This window comes from Primulina tabacum, chromosome 3 (assembly GCF_025594145.1).
Source record: "Primulina tabacum isolate GXHZ01 chromosome 3, ASM2559414v2, whole genome shotgun sequence".
In the NCBI taxonomy this organism is placed as follows: Eukaryota; Viridiplantae; Streptophyta; class Magnoliopsida; order Lamiales; family Gesneriaceae; genus Primulina; species Primulina tabacum.
In genome coordinates, this window is record NC_134552.1 from 16,398,469 (window position 1) to 16,419,641 (window position 21,173).

The 21,173-nt window shown below is 35.8% G+C and overlaps 3 protein-coding genes across 4 annotated transcripts; all 3 read right to left on the minus strand.

Moving 5' to 3' along the window:
• Positions 1-6,481: 6,481 nt before the first annotated feature.
• On the minus strand, positions 6,482-12,000 carry LOC142540825 (serine/threonine protein phosphatase 2A 55 kDa regulatory subunit B beta isoform-like). Of its 2 annotated transcripts, none has more exons than XM_075647232.1 (14): positions 11,784-12,000; positions 11,589-11,692; positions 11,126-11,233; positions 10,971-11,020; positions 10,426-10,618; positions 10,242-10,333; positions 9,839-9,957; positions 9,488-9,611; positions 9,276-9,396; positions 8,864-8,932; positions 8,197-8,288; positions 8,025-8,102; positions 7,251-7,327; positions 6,482-6,860 (listed from the first exon to the last, which is right to left on the minus strand). In XM_075647232.1, exons 1-14 carry the CDS (start codon positions 11,887-11,889, stop codon positions 6,742-6,744), a joined length of 1,452 nt encoding a protein of 483 aa, XP_075503347.1. In that variant the 5' UTR covers positions 11,890-12,000; the 3' UTR covers positions 6,482-6,741. The 2 variants fall into 2 exon arrangements, with proteins under 2 accessions (XP_075503347.1, XP_075503346.1); XM_075647231.1 differs by having other exon boundaries at positions 10,426-10,614; positions 10,934-11,020.
• Positions 12,001-12,817: 817 nt separating this feature from the next.
• On the minus strand, positions 12,818-16,603 carry LOC142540826 (putative late blight resistance protein homolog R1A-3). The gene is made up of 3 exons (XM_075647233.1): positions 16,396-16,603; positions 13,415-16,324; positions 12,818-13,120 (listed from the first exon to the last, which is right to left on the minus strand). The coding sequence occupies exons 2-3, from the start codon at positions 16,223-16,225 to the stop codon at positions 13,094-13,096; spliced, it is 2,838 nt and encodes a 945-aa protein (XP_075503348.1). The 5' UTR covers positions 16,226-16,324; positions 16,396-16,603; the 3' UTR covers positions 12,818-13,093.
• Positions 16,604-16,632: 29 nt separating this feature from the next.
• On the minus strand, positions 16,633-19,681 carry LOC142540827 (putative late blight resistance protein homolog R1A-10). Its single transcript, XM_075647234.1, has one exon. It carries the CDS (start codon positions 19,658-19,660, stop codon positions 17,243-17,245), a length of 2,418 nt encoding a protein of 805 aa, XP_075503349.1. The 5' UTR covers positions 19,661-19,681; the 3' UTR covers positions 16,633-17,242.
• Positions 19,682-21,173: the final 1,492 nt, after the last annotated feature.

Here is a 21,173-nt window from a genome sequence, read left to right on the forward strand (position 1 = left end):
GCACGGGGTACCTGATTTCGTGTGGTTTCAGCTGTCTCGAGGCATATGCCACAACATGTCGATCCTGCATCAAAAAAAATCCCAAACCATGTAATGATGCATTAGTATAAACAACAAACCTCTCGTTTTCTGTAGGGATTGATAACACCGGTGCAGTCGTCAGTCGGTGCTTCAACTCCTGAAAACTCCTCTCACATGCTTCAGACCACTGAAATCGCACACCTTTCTGAGTCAACTGTGTCAAAGGCCTAGCAATCTTTGAAAATCCATCGATAAATCGACGATAATAACCTGCTAAACCCAAGAAACTACGGATCTCTGGTACAGATGTAGGTGCAGACCACTGTAACACGACTTCGACCTTCGTTGGATCAACTGAAATCCCATCTCTCGATATAACATGACCCAAGAAGACCACTCGATCCAACCAAAACTCACACTTACTGAGTTGGGCATACAACTGTCTATCTCGCAACACCTGTAACACTGAACGCAAATGCCCTGCATGCTCAGCCTCACTCCTGGAATATATCAATATATCATCAATAAACACAATAACAAACTGATCGAGATAAGGCTGAAATACCCTATTCATCAAACTCATAAACACAGCTAGAGCATTTGTCAACTCAAACGGCATAACCAAAAACTTATCATGCTCATATCGGGTCCTGAATGCTGTCTTCTGAATATCCTCCTCTCTAACTCGTATCTGATGATATCCTGACCTCAAATCAATCTTCGAATATACTGAGGTTCCCTGCAACTGATCAAAAAAATCATTAATACGAGGGATGGGATATTTATTCTTAATCGTTACCTTATTCAGCTGTCGATAGTCAATACAAAGCCGCATCGTTCCATATTTCTTTCTCACAAATAAAACTGGTGCACCCCAAGGCGATACACTAGGGCGAATGTATCCCTTGTCCAACAAGTCCTGCAACTGGGCTTTCAACTCTCTCAACTCTGCTGGTGCCATTCTGTAAGGAGTACGAGAAATAGGGGAAGTACCTGGCATCAACTCAATCCCAAACTCCACCTCACGGGCTGGTGGGAAGCCTGGAATCTCATCAGGGAAATACATCAGCAAACTCAGCAACTATAGGTATCTCCTATATTCCCACCTCCTTCTTATTCTCTGTCAATCTACAGCATAAATAAGATAATCATCATACCCATGCTTCAATAACTGAGACATCCGGATGGCAGATACCAACGGAACACGGGGACGAGAACCCTTCCCATAAAATGTTCAACGCTCTTTCTCATCTGTATAAAAATATACTACTCGCTGATAACAATCAACAGTCGCACAATATCTCCTAAGCACATTAATTCCAATAATACAATCAAAATCAGTCATCTCTAGAATAATCATATTAGATCTCAGCTCATAGCCCTCATAAGAAATAATACCATCTGATATCACAGATACAACTGATATATCAACTACAGAAGGTGTCGAAACAGAAAGAGGCATAGACAATGGAGACGAGCGCATATGATGCTCAACCACAAACCTCTTCGATATAAATGTATGCGAGGCACCAGTATCAATAAGAATATAAACAGGATAAGAACAAAAATAACACTTACCCGCTATCATCTCCTCTCGTGCCTCCTCTGCCTGCTCTCGTGTCAAAGCATACACCTGTGCCTGAGGCGGACCAGCTCCCTGCATACGTGGTTGTCCTCCAGAAGGTCGTGGTGTAAACTGCTGAGGCTGTCGTCCTCCTCTCTCTGAGGATCTACCTCTAGCACTCCTAGGCTTTAGTGTCCCTCACGACTAGGACACTGTCTCGCCAGATGGCCAATACCGCCACACTTAAAACAGGTGATCTCGGTCTGTGTACACTCTCTGATCAGATGAGGTCCCCCACAACGAAAACATCTCACTGCTCTGGACTCTCCTCTCTGCCCCTGAACAGACTGAGAACTGCCCCCACGACTCTCAATACGTCGTGAATCAAATCGACGCTTCCCAGATGATGCCGAAGAAGAAGATAAACCCTTCTGATATTTAAAAGACTGTCCATGTGATCGCAATGACTCCCTAGTCGGCTCTAATAATCATCTCTGAGCTCCATACTCCTGCATAACTAACTCAGCCATCTCAGCCCTCGTCACTGCATCCTCAAATGATACCCGGTTGTTTGACTGCACACGATCAAATAACTCTAACTTCAATCCTTTCAAGAAATACCTCATCTTAGCATGAACATTCGTAGCAATATGTGGCACATATTTCAATAATGCAGAATACCGAGACTCATACTCAACAATAGACATATTGCCCTGTCTCAAATCCTCGAATTCTCTCTCTTTCTTTTGTCTGGCTACTATAGAAAAATATTTATCAAGAGAACGAGACCGAAACACATCCCAATCAACAGTACGGCCCTGAGCTCTAAATCCGGCCTCAGTCGTCTGCCACCACAATAGTACATTCCTCGAAAGCTGAAATGTAGCCAATCGTAACCAAGCAGACCTAACACACGGAGCGGTCACAAATATCTGCTCTATCCTCTCAATCCACTCGTCGGCTCGCTCACCAGTCTCAGAACTATCAAATCTCGGCGGAAGATAACTGCTGAATTGTGCCAAAGTCAACTCACCAGGCAATAAAGGCTGATCTGCAGGTGCCTGTCCCATAGGAGGAGGTGGCAATGGATTCATCTGTCCAAACCCACTGTCAACCTCATCTGTTTCCTCGTGTGGATGTACCTGTTCTCTAGCTGCCATCACTGAAAATCAAATTGTTAATCATATCATTTAACAATTACAATCCAGTAATTATCATCACACCTTTCGCACGAAAGCACACGCAACTAAAGAACAATCAATTATATCGAGAAATCATCAATAACAAGTCAAATGCACAGACACACGCAGATAATATCGTCATCCAACTCCCTCATCACAAACCCAACTCCTAACCATCTCAGACATCTAACATATGCTCTGATACCACCAATGTAGCGCCCCTGAACCTCGCCACGTAATCATACAACATGTGACGTCATATGCATAAATTTTTTTTTCTTTTCGACAACGTAATAATATAATGCATATACGATAAAATAGTGCAATCACCACACTATCTACGTCAGTGCAGCAGAAACAGTATAATAAATACATACACACATAACTCAAATAAGACAATAAACCATACTGTCTCTATCTACTATAAACTACAGGACTGTTTGACTAGACACACCTAGTCCTTCACCTCTATCATGTCTCACAGCATAGTCCTGTAACCTGTCCAACAGAAACAGCCCCAAAGAATGAGCATACACAACAATCATCATCGCAATACATAACAGTTACATTAACAACAACATAAGATATAACTAATTTTCCAAGACAAATAGTTGATATTTTTCAATTTTAAAGTGAATCTGCTTTAGTTTCTGATCGTGAGCAAGAATATATTTTAAAATTTGTAATATGTTTACGAATTAATAATGGCATAGCTATGGTGAGAGAGATGAATTTTGTGCATTGAGATATTCCAAATCAATAAGGCTTTTGACATTTTGATTGAGCTTGGTTATATGCATGTTTGATTTTATTTTTGAAGGGAAATATTTTTTTTTATTTAAGTGATATAATTTCTTATCTTAAATATTTCCCTAATATTATCTTTACTTGTTGAGTTGATTGTGTAAAATATTTATTGAGCTTTTGCCTTTCTAGATAATGAGATAAGAATGATAAGTTCTATCATGATATGATATGATGTTTAAAAGAGGAGTTTATTTACTAATCAAATTTTAAACCTTCCTTATCTTATAAATTTGATAGCGAGGAATTTGATAAATAAGAGAAGAGGAGGATAGTCACAACGAACCGACCGAAGATCAATTATATACTTTCCTCTCATATACGTACACGCACTTGTGCACGCTGTGCAATTTCAGGAGAAATATTTTTTCAAGGAACGTGCTGTTTTGAAGAGTGCAAATACTACATGTTACCTTGAATGTTGGAGACATCTGCAGACAGCATCCGTGACGAAATTGGCTGAAGATAGTTTTTGTTGCTCCAAGTTTTGGCATCACGTTTTTTGCTTTCTTGAATAAGTTTTATTCTGAGTATTTGATTTTAGAAAGCGTTATATTTTCTCAATGTGTTGAGAAAATTTATTTTTTTGAAAATCACTAGTGATTAGTTTTTGTAAACGATTTATTTTTCTAGTGATTAATTTTTGCCCTGAGGCACCGCACAAGTATTTATTGCAAATTTAATCTTGTCCATCTGTTTATTTAAAGTGAATTTGTGTTACAAACTTTAAATTCCGCTGCATGTTGTCTCAAATGTTGTAACATTTGACACAACACTTAATTCTGATAAAACATAAATTCATAACTTTACACTACTGTTATTATATACACTTGCATCTATAGAACAACGTTTCTTACAATTTTCACTGCATCATTTGGTGCGCGCAATTATTATATGTTTCTGGTTTCATATTCTGTGTTGGTTGATTTTGTCTTTCTGTGCGCATCTACGCGCTTGCTACTTGTTTGAGGATTGTGATTTTTAATATTTTATGTCCATATTTAGACTGTACATTTTTTTTTTCGGGCATTCATGAAGTAAATAAATGATACCAGTGTTGTTGCTTAACGGTCAAAACGAGAGTAAAAGATTTTATATCTGTATTAGTGGTCTCTTCCAAATTTTACTCAATTTGATGGCTTAACTCTGCTTCTTATATGCAGCACTCCTTTGTACCTCGCAGTTTAACTTAATCTATGGATCAGAAGTGTCGAAGGAATGGACTCAACTATGGTTTCTTGGACCAATAATTGTGGCTCTCTACATTAAGATGTTTCAGGCAATTTGTGGTCTTTATGTATTCATCTTTAAGCAGACAGTTAAGGTAATAAAAAATCTGCCTGCATTCTCCTTACTGGCGTATGATTACATATTATCTGGGAAGCTTATAGAAGCCATACAAACTCGTATATGGAAACCTATGGCGGATATTGAAAACCTGGACTACAATGAAGAAAGTAGGAGAATTTTGAAGGACTTCCGAGGCTGGTTAGTGGAGAGATGTCTCGATTTTATCGAGTCAGTAGGGCCATAATACTGCAGAACAATCAGGTTTTTGAAGAGGGCTAATTTAATATAACAACGAGGATTTTATTTGAAGAAACTTAGTTAAAAGGCGCTGAGGAAAAGAGATCAACTTTTATGTTTCTTTTTCGGCTTTGTTCGTTTCTGGTAAATCGCTGAACCCCTTTTTGGATTGGGGTTATTCCCTTGAGCAATAGGATTGCAACCAGAAAGATGTGCAAGGAGCCGATTATTCACCAGAATAACATTTCACGCTATTTAGATGTTAGGGTTTCCTCCAACGGAGCTCTATTTTGCAAAATAGTGCAGCTGCATTTTTTTCTGCGTCAAATTTGGCGTAGAAGAGTTTTCTTTTTAATTTTTTTTTGTTTTTTTAATTATAAATATTTATACTAAAAATTATAAATATTATTTATATATTATTATATAAATAATATGATATTATTATATTAATTTAATAATTAGATATATTTAAAAAAAGGAAAAAAAATTTAAAAAAAAAAGAGTGAGCCGAGCTCCTGTGACTTTTTTTTAAAAAAGTGAGAAAAAGTGAGTGGATCGAGCAACACTTAAAAAAAAAAAATTAAGAGCTCCACCCACTCACCTTAAAAAAAAAAAAAAAAAAAAGAGTGGGTCGAGCTCTTGTGACCCACTTACCTCGACCCACCTTTTATTTAATTAAATTTTAAATAGATCATATTTTTTTTAAAATTTTAAATGGATCCAGTCTAAACTTATTTATCAGTCCAAACTCACCTACCAGTCCAAACGTATCTACCAGTCAAAATTCATATATCAGTGAATAAAAATTAAATAAATCAAATAAAAAAGAATATTCCGAAAATATTTTTTTAGTGTAAGATTTGAAGTAGATGAGTTGGAGATTAATATTGCATTTGGTGCAGAAACTGCACGATTTTAAAATAGAGTTACCTTGAAATAGAGTTTTGGATTCGAGATAGTTAGTTTCTGTTCTCATATCCGCTTATGCAAATTGTTGTTTCTGCATATAGAATATAACTCTGATTGTATTACATCGAATATGTTTTATGCAATTTTTTATGGGTAATCTTACTTCTTATTGTTATTATTACTTCTTATTGTTATTATTTTTTGTAAGATCGTTGTAATAAATCTGCTCTTCTGGGGAAGAAATTCTTGAATTCATTTTTTGAAGATTGTAAACGTAGCAGTTCATCACTCATTTTCGGAGAAGAAAATGAAGTCGCAGAAATTAACTAAATGCTGGACATTACAGGTGCGTTTCTCCTTAATTTCGACTCATGAACTCACAGATAAGATCACCTTCTCTACTTAAATGAAAGAAACTAATAGCTTCGCAAGTAACAAAACAACTTGAACATGCCTAACTAGTTACAAAATCAAACACCAAACGTGACGATTTTATAGAATCCACTAAAAGTCGATTGATGTACAGTTGCGGCATGCAGGGTTGGGACCGTCTAACAATGGAGACGGGGTGGGGGCAGATCCAAAAATTGTAGAGGCTTGATTACATGATGAGAAAAGTAATACACGAAAATTTATAATTTCCTCATGATGCTTCCTACAGAGTTCCTGAGGCCTATAATTTAATCGAGGTCGGCCAACAATCGAAATAGGCAAATCCTAGAAAATCTATTTACATCAGGCGTGATGATACATGAGTAAGGTGTTTCCGGCAGCACAAGCAATCAAGTTGGTTGTGGGATTCCACGCCATATGCAGCAACTTGGAATTGAAATCAAAACCAAACTCGTTACTTCCTGCACTAGCCCAATCGTGTCAAGAGCAATCTCAATCAGCTCAAGGTCAAGAGCGCAATTTAATGAAATTAATTAGTTTTAATCATTCAATAATCTTTAATATAAAATATTGATATTTTATTTTAATATTTAAAATATTAATACTTGATCTTAATATAAATAAATCAAACAATTTAAATTAAAATTAAATTGCCAACATATATTGGGACCGTGAACTAAATATGAATGTACAGTTTCTGTTTCGAATTTTATCTTGAAGAACTTGAACCGAACCGCAACTTCTTGGTTTGGTTCTAGTCGCGAAGAGATAATTTCACTTTTGTTTACTGTTAGAACGGATTAAAGAAAATGACAGTGCGAAAAGGACCCGAACAAGAGAAGATATAGCACCTTCTCTCGAAAATCCTCTGGTCAAGTTGCTTAATGATGATCGTCGGAGTCTTGACGAAGGTTGGAGAAGCGATTTCCTGCAACAAAATATGGTTCTTTTTAAAAATGTATCACGAGCTTATAATCAATAGTAATTTACGATGGGGTTTTGATAGCAGAAGTAATAGGGGACAAAACTTGCATAGTCCTCATCCCAAATATACATATTACTATGATACTAAGAAAAATAAAGTGGACACACCATGCAAAATACCAGATATAGTTTGGACCTATAGCAACAAGAATTCACGTTTAGGGAAATATAACATGATCAGTCACAAAAAATTGTCTTCCGGTGACATGAATATGCTTATAATCTCTGAACTTCTGTTATTTTACATTTTTACAGAGGCGTTGCTCAAGTTTCTGCCGTGAGTTGGTCAACGTTAGACATGTTTGCTGATTCAGTAGGATGCTTGATTGCTTCAATTGTTTCTTTCTTGAAAGTGAGAGGTCATGTTTTTCCACCAAAAAGGATCCAATAGAACAGATTTGGATCTAAAACTTCGTGATTTTGTGATTAACATTTCACAAATAAAAGCCAAACGAAGGAAAACACGACAATGAACAAATGATAAATTAGGAACCATTCAAGATTCCTCATGAAGTTTATTATACGCCTTTCAATAAGGTATAATTTCATGCATAGCACAAACCATGTACTGACTGGAAAACAAGAGCAAGTTTTTTTCTGGAAAAAAGCAAATAGAATTTGGGGAGAGTATAGTGAGATACCTATTTGGATTTTTGCCAACTTCTATGGTTGTACCTTCTTCACTTCCAATACCATATGAAAATATGCGCAGATGATTGCTAATAAAGAATCATTAATTTATAGTGAGCATAGAAACACAGTATGATGGAAAACAAACAGACTGGAACATATGTTTCAGCCAGAAAGGCTAACCTGTATGATCCGGTTGCAAAGTTAAGCCTGTCTCCGGCAAGACAGCAGTCAAATTTGTCAAAAATTGCATCATTATTATACACATCACACAACTGTAAAATTCGTACAGTGATGCATCAGTGAAAGATGGAGAAAATAACAATTGTATATAACCGTCAAGAGCAACAACAGAAGGAAAATAGAAAAAAAATTTCCTTTCGCATAAATAAAAATTATAGCTCAGTCGTTACATTTGAATCTACATGCAAAACTAGTGTTTTAGCATGACACAATTCTGGTGTAAAATGTACCAAGTGTTGGGTTTTAGAACCCTCACAAAGCTCATGAGAATTCAATCGATGGAAGATTATTGAAGCAAATTGCCTGCCAATGACATCACAAATCATTATCTCCGACAGTCTAATTTTGTATTTATTTTATATTCTGCTAGATATAAATCATCAATGATACTAAAAGATACAGCTGAAATAAGGTAACCATGTACATCCTTGTATTAGCAAGTGTTCATATCTACCAGACACGTTGATTAAAAATTAGTCTGCCATTTTATTTATAAATTAGAGGCTAAAAAATTTAATAGAAGGATTATAGCATTTTAATCACTCAAACAATGAAACAACATAAACTGAGAAGAGAAAAGGTTTTGAATCATTCAGCAGACACACACCTTAGGCCTCAGGCGCTCATGAATCCTATATGTAGCCACCGGGCGGGTATCCATCCGCACATCCCAAAGCTTACACAAAACAGAGAAGGAAAGGTGAGATGCAAATATCAACAAAATATAACATTTTTTAATGCAAACCGTTTATTTACTTTGAATTTTACAATTAAACAGAAGGAGAGAGGAAGAGGCAACATCCAAACACAGACTTGAAATAAGGAAATGAGATAAACACTACTCTGGTAATAGAGGGAAAAAAAATACAAATTTCATGATATGTCAATCCAAGCTCACCGGGTGGAATCATTATGGGAAGGCATAAACTCTTAATGAGGAAAAAGCAAGCAAAACATTAAACCAAATTAAAAGTGTGGCTGAATCTCAGTCCTGAGCCATATAGAAGGGGAAGACTTACTTTCAGATTCATAAAATCGCGGCATAAAATATGCCTTCCACCATTTGCGAACTTTAAGTCAGTTATCGCTGCAATAATCTCTGTGAAGAATGATTTTGGTCCGTGGGACTCCTCTTTCAATCTATGAAATTACATTCAAATGTTATCAAACGTAAAGCTACAACTGTTATAGTCACAATAACAAAATATTAAGCAGAACGACAACAACTCACATCTTTGCGCTGTGATCACATAATGCTGATAACCTCATGTCCACAAGCCGAATAAATCCCCTCGAACTGCTGTAAGCCATCAGATTGCAGTGATATGGATGGAATTCTGCTGAAGTGATCACCTCTAAACAAATATCACAAGAAGATCAAATTAGTCCTCCTAGTTGGCAAATGCCGTGAGAATAGTCAATGCCCATAATTCCTTGGTTTTTCCTGGGAATATGTTTGTAAACCATTGCTCCAATAAAACAAGAAGGAACACTTAGAAATGAAATCTTCCTCACTCCTATTAATCCAGGCTACTCTACTTAAAAAATGACAAGATAAATGAAGACAGAGTCTAAAAAATACCTGTAAGAGCTTCCATATTTTCAGGTTTCGTGTCAATGATATTGAAACACTGTTTACTAATTTCAAGGTTCCACAAATTTATTCTTAGGTCATCTGCTGAAATAAATGTCTCCCCATCACTGTAAAACAATAAGAGAAACTCAATAGCCATTAAGATTTGTTGTTTCAATAATGCTACAACAAATTTCAGAAAATTTTCCCGGATTTAATTATTGTAAGTCCATTCTATAAATACGAGCATGGTTATGATTACTAAAGATAGTTTTCCTGGATCAATAGGTAAATCCCTTGTTATTATAGGCTTACGCTACATCAACACACTAGATACATAGTTTAACAAATGCCAAATTAAAATAGAAAACACAAAAAAGGTTTCTAGAAAGACAAAGGCTAAAGAGTATACCTATTGATTGAGACGGAGTTCATATTGAAATCATGAGCATGCGCATGAACTTTTCGACACATCGCACGAGTAGAATCTGCCAAGCATGCTAGCTAGAAACGACACAAACTATATATAAACCACACATCCTATGATGAATACTTTTATTGAGACGATCAGATGCCAAATTGAGACTAACATATACCTTGGCATGTACTCCATTGAACGATGATACACCATTCACCGTGTTCTCTTTCCGTTCCAAAGAATGGCCATTGGCAATATATTCACTTTCCCCATTAATAAAGCTTCTTTCACCCAACAGAGAATTCTCTGAAGATATGTGCTGGCTGATATCCATTTTTTTTACTTGCTTTACTCTATGTTCCTTGACCTGCCTTTAGGCATGAATTAACAAAATGGCAGGAAAGGACAAAAAACACCAAATGAATATCAACAGGCAACTCACTGTAGCTGCCACTCTACGATGCTGGTCAATTGAGCTGACAGGAAATTACTACACTAGTTTCAAAGGCATTGAGAATCTGAAGTAACTCACCATTATCTTATACCTCATTATATCAACAAAAGATGACAGTGGAAGTTCTCAGTTCGTTAAGACTTACTCATTTCAGGGTTCTCACAAGATTAAATTTTTTTAAACTCATTACAATTCAGAACAGATCTTTAGAGAATCAAGATTGGAACTTTACAGCACCAGTTAATGAGCCATTAGGTATCATACACCACCTGATTTCCTTGATCTTTTCTTCAATTTCAATGCTCTTTAAATAGTCAAACTGTAAAACATGCATAGTCAAAAAATTCAGTGTTAAATCAACATCACCAAAAATAAGCATTCCAATACATTAATTGTTTAATAGATTACAAGTTATGGAACATACCTCTGGCTCATGACTTTGGAACTCAGTTTTATATCGAAATTTTGGATACCGCGAAACAACAAAATCAGTTTTCTCAAACTCCTCCCGTGAAGTGCCTTTTAGTGACTCCTGCATTACCAGTGAGAACAATTAATTAGCGACTATGAAACCAACAATGTCTTCAAAGCAGCATGCTTTTTTCATAGTTTTTACAAATTCAGAAACTTTTGCTATCCAAAGATGACTCCAATTTCTCATGTAATCACTCTGTGTGTTCAACCAAAAAAAAATTTCTAGCAAGAGAGTAACTTGGATTAAATAAAACATTTCACACAAGTCGTCAACATTATGCCACATCAATCAATATCATCGCTTTAAACAGCACCAAAATAAATCATGCCTGCATAATTGTACTACAGTCGTTAACTACCAAAACTTCCTTACAAAATAAAACAGACCAAAAAAAAAAGGAAAAACTCCACACCTCTTTACCATCTGATTTCTCGAAAATTACGACCCGACCACCGCGATCGCCTACAGCAAGGTGATTACCACTCTTGTCGAATTGAACTGCAGTTATAATATCAACTGAAAATGCACAAAAAATCGGCAACATTAGACAGTGATAATATTAAAAACAAGTTTTTGAAGAAAGCTGGATGAAAAGGAGTAAAATTACTATTTTGCACTTCTTCCCCGGGAAGTTTATCGCCGAAGATTTGAGATAACTTCCACTTGGAAACGGCGAGAGAGGAAACGTCGGAGGAACTGAAACTAAAACTCATCGTGGCTCGGCTGAAGCCTCAAAACGACATCGCACTAGCGCCGGCGGTAGCTGAAGTGGAGTGGAAATTCAACGGTGGTTTCCCGTTATCCACTCGATTTCTGGAAAGTTCTTCAACTGAAACGCACATTGCTTTCTTACTTTATACAGCAAGTAAACATGGACCCCACTTCTCAATCACCTATTTTTAATAGTTTCTATTTAAATAATTTCACAACGAAATTAATTAATTAAAAAAAAACATATGGAAATATAATTGTCAAAGATGTAATTGAATCTGGACATTGTTAAATTATAGAACTGTCTTTTTAACACTGCTAAAATTTCAAGTCTATATTTGATTTTTTTTTTAGTATTTTATGAAAGAAAAATATTATTTTAAATATCATATCTGTGAGACGAGTCAACTCTATCGATATTCACAATAAAAAGTAATACTCTTAGCCTAAAAAGTAATATTTTTTCATGGATGAACCAAATAAGATATATGTCTCATAAAATACGATCCGTGAGACCGTCAAACACAAGCTTTTACCTTATATCAAATAAGATATGTGTGAATTTTAATAAGTGCGTGAAATATCTATAAAATTCTAAAATCATATAATAATAATATAATTTTATATTATATATATTATAGTTAGGTTTAATAGAGACAAATAATGACTGTTTTTCAAAATCCTCGAAATACTTTTATTTTCTTATAACAATCCTTCTAATAAGATTTTTATAATTAGATTTGGTTTTTTATTTTTTCAAATTTAATTTTTAACAAGAGTGTGTGTGTGTGTGTATATATATAACGTCAAAGTATAAATACAGAAGAACAGTCTAATATATCAAGAATAATTGAGTATTTATAGGAAGCTTAAAAAATTATTTAAAAATCATGATCATCCGAATTGAAAAGAAGTTGAAGAAAACGAATCTAAACAAATCCTTGCAAGTCCACTGAAATATTAAGAAAACAATTCCAAAATATACAAATTCTAACAATCTCGCAACCAAAAATATAAAATTCTGGCAAACTTTCTAACCCATTCTACCTTACTCCTCTGGATAAAACATAGCTCCTTTATTCTTCCTCAACCAACAACTCACAGTCTCTGTTATTATAATTCTGAGTCTTGAAACTCTACAAATTGCAAGTCAAAAGATGGTCATTATCAATTTCAGAGAGTTCATTACAAGAGATCAATCTCCTTTTATCCACGGGTCCTGTACTGATAAAACTGCAATAATGAGAAACAAGCCTAAAAGTCAGCAAAGATTGGATTTTGATATCTGAAATGATTTAGGCCTCTACAAGTGTTTTCGCAATGTTTCACATGAAGGTGATTGCTTTCTACATAGCTTAATTCCTTTAAACCTGAAAGTAAAAGTATCTTCATTCAAATTGGTCAAAGTTCACTACATATCAAGGAAGCTTTTACCAAGAGTTTGAGGAAATGAACTTGATAAAGTTGGTTTTCTCGATAGACTTTATTTGACGTATTTCACCAAACTGAGACAAGAGAGAATTCTACCTTTGGACCAAGAAAGCGAATTGAACTATTATCTTTCCATTTCGAATTGACCACAACTCGAAAATCATCATTTCCCAAGCTCTGCTGCATCTCTAGTATTTGTTGTGCTGAAGTCAAGGCAGAATCTTTGCAATCAAACAACTCAATCACAGAAAGAGTTGGACTTTCTCCCATCCCACTAGGTATCTCGACCAACTCATAGCACATCCGAAGAATGAGGCGCTGAAGGTGTGGAAAGCTTTCATGATCAGCTTTCCAGTGCTTCAAGTTTGTACCTTCGAGAACCAAATGTTTTAGTCGACAGAATTCCCCTTCGTTTGGTTCCCACTCTGGCCCCAAGCATGCATGATCTCTCAATTTAAGTACTTCAAGATGGGGTAATGAACCAACAATTGTCAAATCATGCCAAGGCATTGCACATCCACTTAAAGTCAGTATTTTAAGAGTCCGTGGGAATGCAAGCTTCAACGTCAATGCTGGACAGGAGCTGATGATAAAAACGGAAGGGTATACTTGGAATTTCAAAGTTTTGAGATGATGTAGATTGATCATATTCTCAAAATGACACTCTGCCCACCCTTCTCCCAAACAGACAGAAGGCACATATGAAACTACCAGTTTCTCAACGTTCTGAATCCTTTTCAACATATTATCAGTGAATCTCAAATTCATAATTCCTACCAATGTGTGTAAGCACGAAAGGCTTACAAGTTTCTCATTGATATCAAATTGTGCACCAACGGGATCGAGAAAACAAGCATTTGTTAACTCTACATGCCTTAAGTGTTGCATTTTCCAAATTTCCACTGGTATATCTTTAAACCTTAACATATCAAATTCCTGACAAATAATTAGTGTTTCTAGTTTCCAGAGTGTAGATATGGATGCGGGTATATCCCCCTTGTACCTCAAACTCAAAGCAACGTACCGCAGATTCGAAAGTTCCAGAATCTCTGAAGGAAATTTATAAAAGTGTACTTTAATAGCATCCAGAACCCTTAGTAGCTTGAACTTTAAGAAAACATTTGAGGAAATATTGTGTTGTCCAATAAATATAAGGGAACGGTTAAATGCAATTGACGGCGTGGATCTAAAAAGATAGTTACTCATATTGTTGCGATGAATGCTTATTCGTCGTTGACTATATGAACTTTCTGGAAATATATTGACATACCATTCCGTCACATGTAGAAACTTCTCCTTGTTTGCTTCTGTCACACAGATATCACGTAAGAGGTCATGGACCATGCACAATTTGATTTTGCCTTCAGAATCATGCTTAGACACTAAAACCATACCCCTTTTGACAAGTTCCTCCAAACACCGCTCTGCGACCACTTCCAAACTTCCACAAGGATCTTGTTTTATGAAACCCTCTGAAATCCATAACTTGGTGAGTTGGGAAGCCAAGATCCCATAATCTTCAGGAAAAACACCCATATATAGAAAGCAAGCCTTCAAATGTTGAGGCAAGTAGTTGTAACTCAATTTCAGTATCTCCAAGCATTGATCACTTGAAGTCACAATTGAAGTTACATTCCGTGCAATCTCATGCCACGCTCCTCGTGTCATATTTGTCTTGGATAGTAGTCCACCGATCACCACAAGTGAAAGGGGAAGTCCTTTGCATTTCAATGCAATTTTCTCCCCAATTTCTCTCAATTTCCAAGGACAAGGTTGTTCACCGAAAATCTTAAAACAAAGTAGACTCCAACTATTGTCTATGTTTAAGAGAGACATCTGATGAATAGATCCGGAAGAGCTGGCATATGCAGCAATTTCAGCAAGCCGAGTTGTCAAGATGATTCGGCTTCCGGAATTGTCATCTGGAAATATCCTTTTCATGTATTCCCAAGCATGAATAGACCATATATCATCTATAACAATGAGATACCTCATACCTATTAAAGTTTTGTAGAGACGATCACCTAGTTGATCATCTGTCTCATCATCTATGTTATCTGTCAACCTTGTCACCGAACCCAGTATACCCAGCAAGATGTTTCGAGTATGATATGACTGAGATACAGTGACCCATGCCCGCATATCAAAATGATAGATGATATACTGATCATTGTAAACACTTGTTACAAGAGTGGTCTTACCAATTCCCCCCATCCCAACTATTGAGATGACTTCGAGCTTGGAAGAATCTTCAGTTAGGTGATTCTTAATTTTCATCAAGTCATCAGAAAATCCCACCACTAAATTATAGGGATTGGGAGCACGTTTTGATCCACATGCCCGCAGAGAACTCCTAGACTGCAAATCATATAGGCCAAATTTGTCAATCTTTGGCACATGTTCCATTGCGGAATCAACTTCTTCTAGGACGTCAGAGCCCATTTCGTCTCTAAACGTTTTCACCTCCTCCGTTATGGAATCAAATTCCTCAACGATATTCCTCATGTCTTCATTCTCCAGCTTAAGAACGCATTCCCTGAGCTTCATCTCCTTCTCGTAACTCTCGAGCTCAGGGACATCTTTTTTGAGCACAGAAAACAGTGGCAAGAGACAATTTATTGCCTTAATCCAGAAAGAAGAGCATCGTGTCGAAGGAGAATGATTGATTAGTTGCAAATCTATGATATCTTCAGCTTCATAGGCTGCATCTCTTATTCTTTTCTCCAAATATGTCAGCTTTTCACTGCTTTTATCAGATGAATCTTTTAACAACACTAGCAAGAACTCAATTTTTTGAAGGAGAGATTCAATAAGTCTCTTCTCAACATGAATATTTGAATAGGGATCTGGGTTTTGCAAGTATTGATCAAGCGTCATAGCAAAAGAATTCAGAGCTGCATATGCCATGGCTGGTATCCTATCTCCTCTACCCAATAACAGGCTGCTTATCAAATGCGATAAAGATAAGAGCTTCCCACATGCATCTTATAACACATCATCAATAGCCTGGAATCCAAACACTATGAATTAAAATACATTATATAACTTACATATTTCTTATAGTTTATTGAATTTACCTAACCCAGTGTCGTTTCATTTATAAGTCAACAGCAACAACTTCTGAAGAAAGACTCTGAGAACTCAAATGACGTCTGCAAACGCGGGAGTAGGATCTGCTTTTATCCATTTCTATGTTTTTGGCAAAAGACCTTTTCAACTTATTTATATGTCAAATCGTTTACATGGTAGTTCCAATTAAAAAAATTAAAGCTGAAAGAGTAAGAGATGTATTTTTTTCGTATTAAATGACTTGCTGAAGATATAAATATTTTGTGACTTGAAAATTTTGAGATTGGCAGTATAAATATCTAGAAAATAGTGGTCGTTGTATTTTGGAAGACGACTATCGTTAAAGTACAAAGAATTCAACGCGTCATGCCAAATAAATTAAACTCTCACTTTGTTACTCTAAAGATGAATAACAACGCAATCCAAATAGAAACTACATATTTAATTTAGAAACTGATTAGTTAAAATTTAGAACTATGGTTGCTCAGGGATCTGCGTGTCCATGCAGTACAGGATTTTTTGGCCCCAACATATCCCAGTGTTTCTGCTTCATGACAGAGCCATTGAAGTACATATTCCCGAACATAGAGCAAACTACTTGAAACCCATCATTTCCTAAGCTCTCTTGCATCCCCAATATCTCTTTTGCTGAAACCACTACAGATTCACGACAATTATCCACCTCAATCCTAGTGAGCGTCGAAATTTCCCCGATCCCAGACGGGATTCTCCACCAAGTTCCGACAATTTCGAATAACTAGCCGCTGCATCCTCGGAAAATGTTCAGAATCAGCTCTCCAATTCATCAAGTCTAGTTCTTCAAGTACCAACATTTCTAGTTTACAGAACTCGCCTTCATGCGGCTTCCCACTTCGGACCTTGACAAGCATGTTCTCTCAGTTTCAGCACTTGAAGATTGGGCAACGAACCAATAATAGACAGATTGTGCCAGGGGATCTCACATCCTCTTAAACTCAACTTTTCAAGTGATGGAGGGAACGAATACTTTAGCCCCGAGGTCATGTTCGAACCAAATATCACCCATAAATTGATTGTTAATGTTGTGAGTTGGTCTAGATGGACAAGATTCTCAAGGTGATAGTACAAAAATCCTTTTTCCCAACTGAGAGGATCGTATGTAATTTCTAGTTTCCTGATGTTTGAAATTCTATTTAACATATCCACAGTGAATTTCAAATTCCTTATTCCTGAAAGAGTCCGTAGATCCTTGAGAATCAGTGGTGCATCAGCTGGATCAAGATAAGAAATTTGCAAGAAATGGACGTGTCTCAAATGAAGCATGTCCCATATCTCTACGGGTAAATAAGATTCGACCTTTCTTTCGAACAATCGATAATCTTGATGAATAATCAAAGTTTGAAGATTCAAGAGCTTGGATATAGATCCGGGTATGTTCCCTTTGTACTTGAAAGCAATGTACCGCAGGTTCGAAAGTTCTAAGATTTCTAATGGGAATTCAAGAAAGCTTACCCGGCTAGCATCTAGTGTCCTGAGTAGTCTAAACTTTAGAAAAAGAGGCGAGGACAAATCGTGTTTTCCTAGGATTATGAACAAACGGGCATATGAAAGTGAAGGTGTGGAGTATAAAAAATCAGCACGACCCTTGAGTGTCGTCGGATGAATGATTGTACGGCGCTGACTGTGTGAAATGTATGGTAACACATTTGCGTAGCTTTTTGCCACGTACAGAAAATTCTCCTTGTTCGCTTCTTTGACACAAAAATGTCGTAGAAGATCATGAATTTTGCATGTTTTGATCTTACCGTCATAGTTTCGTTTATAAGGTAAAATCAAGCTTCTTTCAACGAGCTCTTCTAAACACCTCTCGGCCACCTCTTCCAAGCATTTGAGTCGATCTTGTTTCAAGAATCCCTCTGCAGCCCATAAATTTGCTAGTTTTGAAGCCGGGATCTCATAATCTTCTGGAAAAACGCCCATATAAAGAAAGCAAGCCTTCAAACGATGAGGCAAGTACTTGTAACTCAACCTTAATGTCTCTGAACATTGATCACCACTTGAAGACACAAGTGAACTTACATTTGCTGCAACCTTTCTCCATTCATCTTGTGTCATTTTCACCTGGGAGAGAAGCCCACCAATCACCACGACAGAAAGAGGCAGGCCTCCACAATTTTGTGCGATTTTCATCCCCATTTCTTGTAACTCGGAAGGACAAGATTCACCACGAAAAACCTTAGCACAAAGCAGAGTCCAACATTGTTCAGTACTTAAAAGAGGAATCTCATAGGTTTCAGAGGATTCAGCATAAGTAGCCACATCCCGCAGTCTAGTCGTTAAAATGATCCGACTTCCATTATTGTCATTTGGAAATGAGAATTTCAATAAATCCCAAGCTCTAGTATCCCATATATCATCTATGATCACAAGATACCTCTTATCCTTCAAGGCTTTGTGTATGCAAACAACCAACCGATCCTCAGTCTCTCCTCGAATTTTATCTGTCAATTTGTCCATCGAATCTAGGACATGTAACATGATTTCTCGCGTACTATATGACTGAGATACAGTAACCCAAATACGAATGTCGAAGTGACATGCAACACACGGATCCTTATAAACATTCGTAGCAAGAGTTGTCTTACCAATACCTCCCATTCCTACTAATGAGAGGAGGATATTTAGCTTGTCCGGTTCCCCGGTAAGCCGATCCTTAATTTGCACCAATTGTTCCTCAAATCCCACTATCGGATTCTTGCTACTCGAACCTAGTTTTGACGAACCTGAACTTGAAGAATTTGAAGCTCGGAAATCACTTTCTTCCACCATGAGTAGCCCTGGTAGTTCTTTTATCTTTCCAGCATCTTCCAATATGGAATCGAACTCCTCCTCCATGTTTTGGAAGTCGTCTTTTTCTAGTTGAGAGATGCGACTGAGGGCGAACTCGTGCTGACAAACTAGCTCTGGTATATCATTTATTGCAGCGATGTATGTTCGGAGAGAGTTTATTGCATGAATCTTGAATTGAGTTATATTAACCGGACCCAACAGATTGGTTTGATGGAGATCAAAGAAATCATGTGCTCGGTAGGCAGAATCTGTGATTTTTATTTCGAAAGAATTTGTTCTTTCATCGATTTCAAGGGGTGTATTTTCAAGAAAATCCAGCAAGTATTCAAGTTTTGAATGGAAATCCTCGATACGTTGCTTCTCGAAAGGTCTCGAATACTGATATGGCTGCAGCAAGATTTGTTCGAGAGTCTGTTTGAGAGAAACTAGAGCAGCAAATGACATAGCCGATCTCTCTCGGTTGCAGAAACAGAATAGATCGAACCTATAAATCTCAATTGATTGTATATTTATGGGAGTCGACGGAAGAAAAGGACGGGCTAACAAATACAAATTTGAGAGAGTCTGTTTGTCAAAAATAGTTTGACTGCATTTATTTTCCCAATTTCCTAATATAAACATTAGTTTTTTTATTAAAAAAAAAGTAAATTGCATACAAATAGTTGACAAAAAGTCAATGTAAAACGATCTCACGGGTCGTATTTTATGAGACGGATCTCTTATTTGGGTCATCCATGAAAAATATTACTTTTTATGCTAAGAGTATTACTTTTTATTGTGAATATCGGTTGAGTTGACTCATCTCACAGATAAAGATTCATTAGACCGTCTCACGATATACTTATTCCAAATCTTTATGAATATCAAAAGAGCTAATTGTTTTTTATATATATAAATTATTGTTTAACTTCTTTTAAAAAATGTTCACAGACCTTTAAAAAAATATGAATATGATTTTAAATATATTTGTCATACACAACATAATTTTTTTTTATCATATTTTCTGCATATAATTCAAAATCTAATTAGTACAAATAATATAAATTGCAATATATTTGTTATTTTATTTTTTAGTCAAGTTGTAGTATTTTAATTTTATTTATTTGATTATTTTATAGTTTCATGTTCTAAAAACTATTACAACTGTAAAACATTTGTTATATGGTTTTAATGAAAATTTCCGCACATACACTCAAACATATTAAATGTGAATCACACATTGTCTTTAATATATTAAAATCATGCACATCTAAATTATAAAGTTGAGGCTTTTGAGCTTTTTCTTAAAAAAAAAAAAAAAAAAAGGATATGCGCCTTTTATTTTTTACAAGGGATTATCATTTCACAAAAGAAAATTTTTAGTGGAATAAATCCTTATACAATTTAAAATCGTAGGACATTCCATGTTTTTTAAGAGGCTAACATAATTTCATTAAACTAAATTGGATACAATTACATTAGAAATAAAAGAAAGCGACGGAGAAACCCAAACAAGACCAGTTAAAAAAAAAAAAGAAAATAAAATAAAATGACTATATCAATAAAAAAAGTTTAGTATTATTTTAGTTTAATAGTAAAACCCTAATGTTTTTAATTTAAATACTTATTAAGCAATTAAAATTTTGATCGTTTTTCTTTATTTTTGTTACTTTATCATTTTTTTTGGAAACATTGATTTAGCATGTTATTGATTTTATTGTTTTGAATAATTTTTTATCTATTTAAAAATAAATAAACGTATCTAAATATGTGTATATAATTTTTTGGGTGATTTTATGTGATTTAAAAATTAAATAATTGATTGATCTATTAAAGCGCGCACACGTTTAGCCAGAGAGACCGCTATTTCAGGCAGGCATTTTCTTGGAAATTAAATTTGCACGTATGACTCGGGGAATTTTATTTTGAAAATCCGTGCATTCGTAACAAAGATATAAAAACGATTACATTAGCGATA

Excerpts from the sequence above, each read along its gene's own strand:
- LOC142540825 (XM_075647231.1), bottom strand. The coding sequence starts at position 11,889 with ATGAGTTTTAGTTTCAGTTCCTCCGACGTTTCCTCTCTCGCCGTTTCC. Across the intron at positions 11,693-11,783 it reads CGGGGAAGAAGTGCAAAATA|TTGATATTATAACTGCAGTT; the intron begins GTAATTTTACTC and ends GTGCATTTTCAG. Across the intron at positions 10,334-10,425 it reads TCAATGGAGTACATGCCAAG|CTAGCATGCTTGGCAGATTC; the intron begins GTATATGTTAGT and ends TGTCGTTTCTAG.
- LOC142540826 (XM_075647233.1), bottom strand. The coding sequence starts at position 16,225 with ATGGCATATGCAGCTCTGAATTCTTTTGCTATGACGCTTGATCAATAC. Across the intron at positions 13,121-13,414 it reads TTCGCTTTCTTGGTCCAAAG|TTTTATCAGTACAGGACCCG; the intron begins GTAGAATTCTCT and ends TCATTATTGCAG.
- LOC142540827 (XM_075647234.1), bottom strand. The coding sequence starts at position 19,660 with ATGTCATTTGCTGCTCTAGTTTCTCTCAAACAGACTCTCGAACAAATC.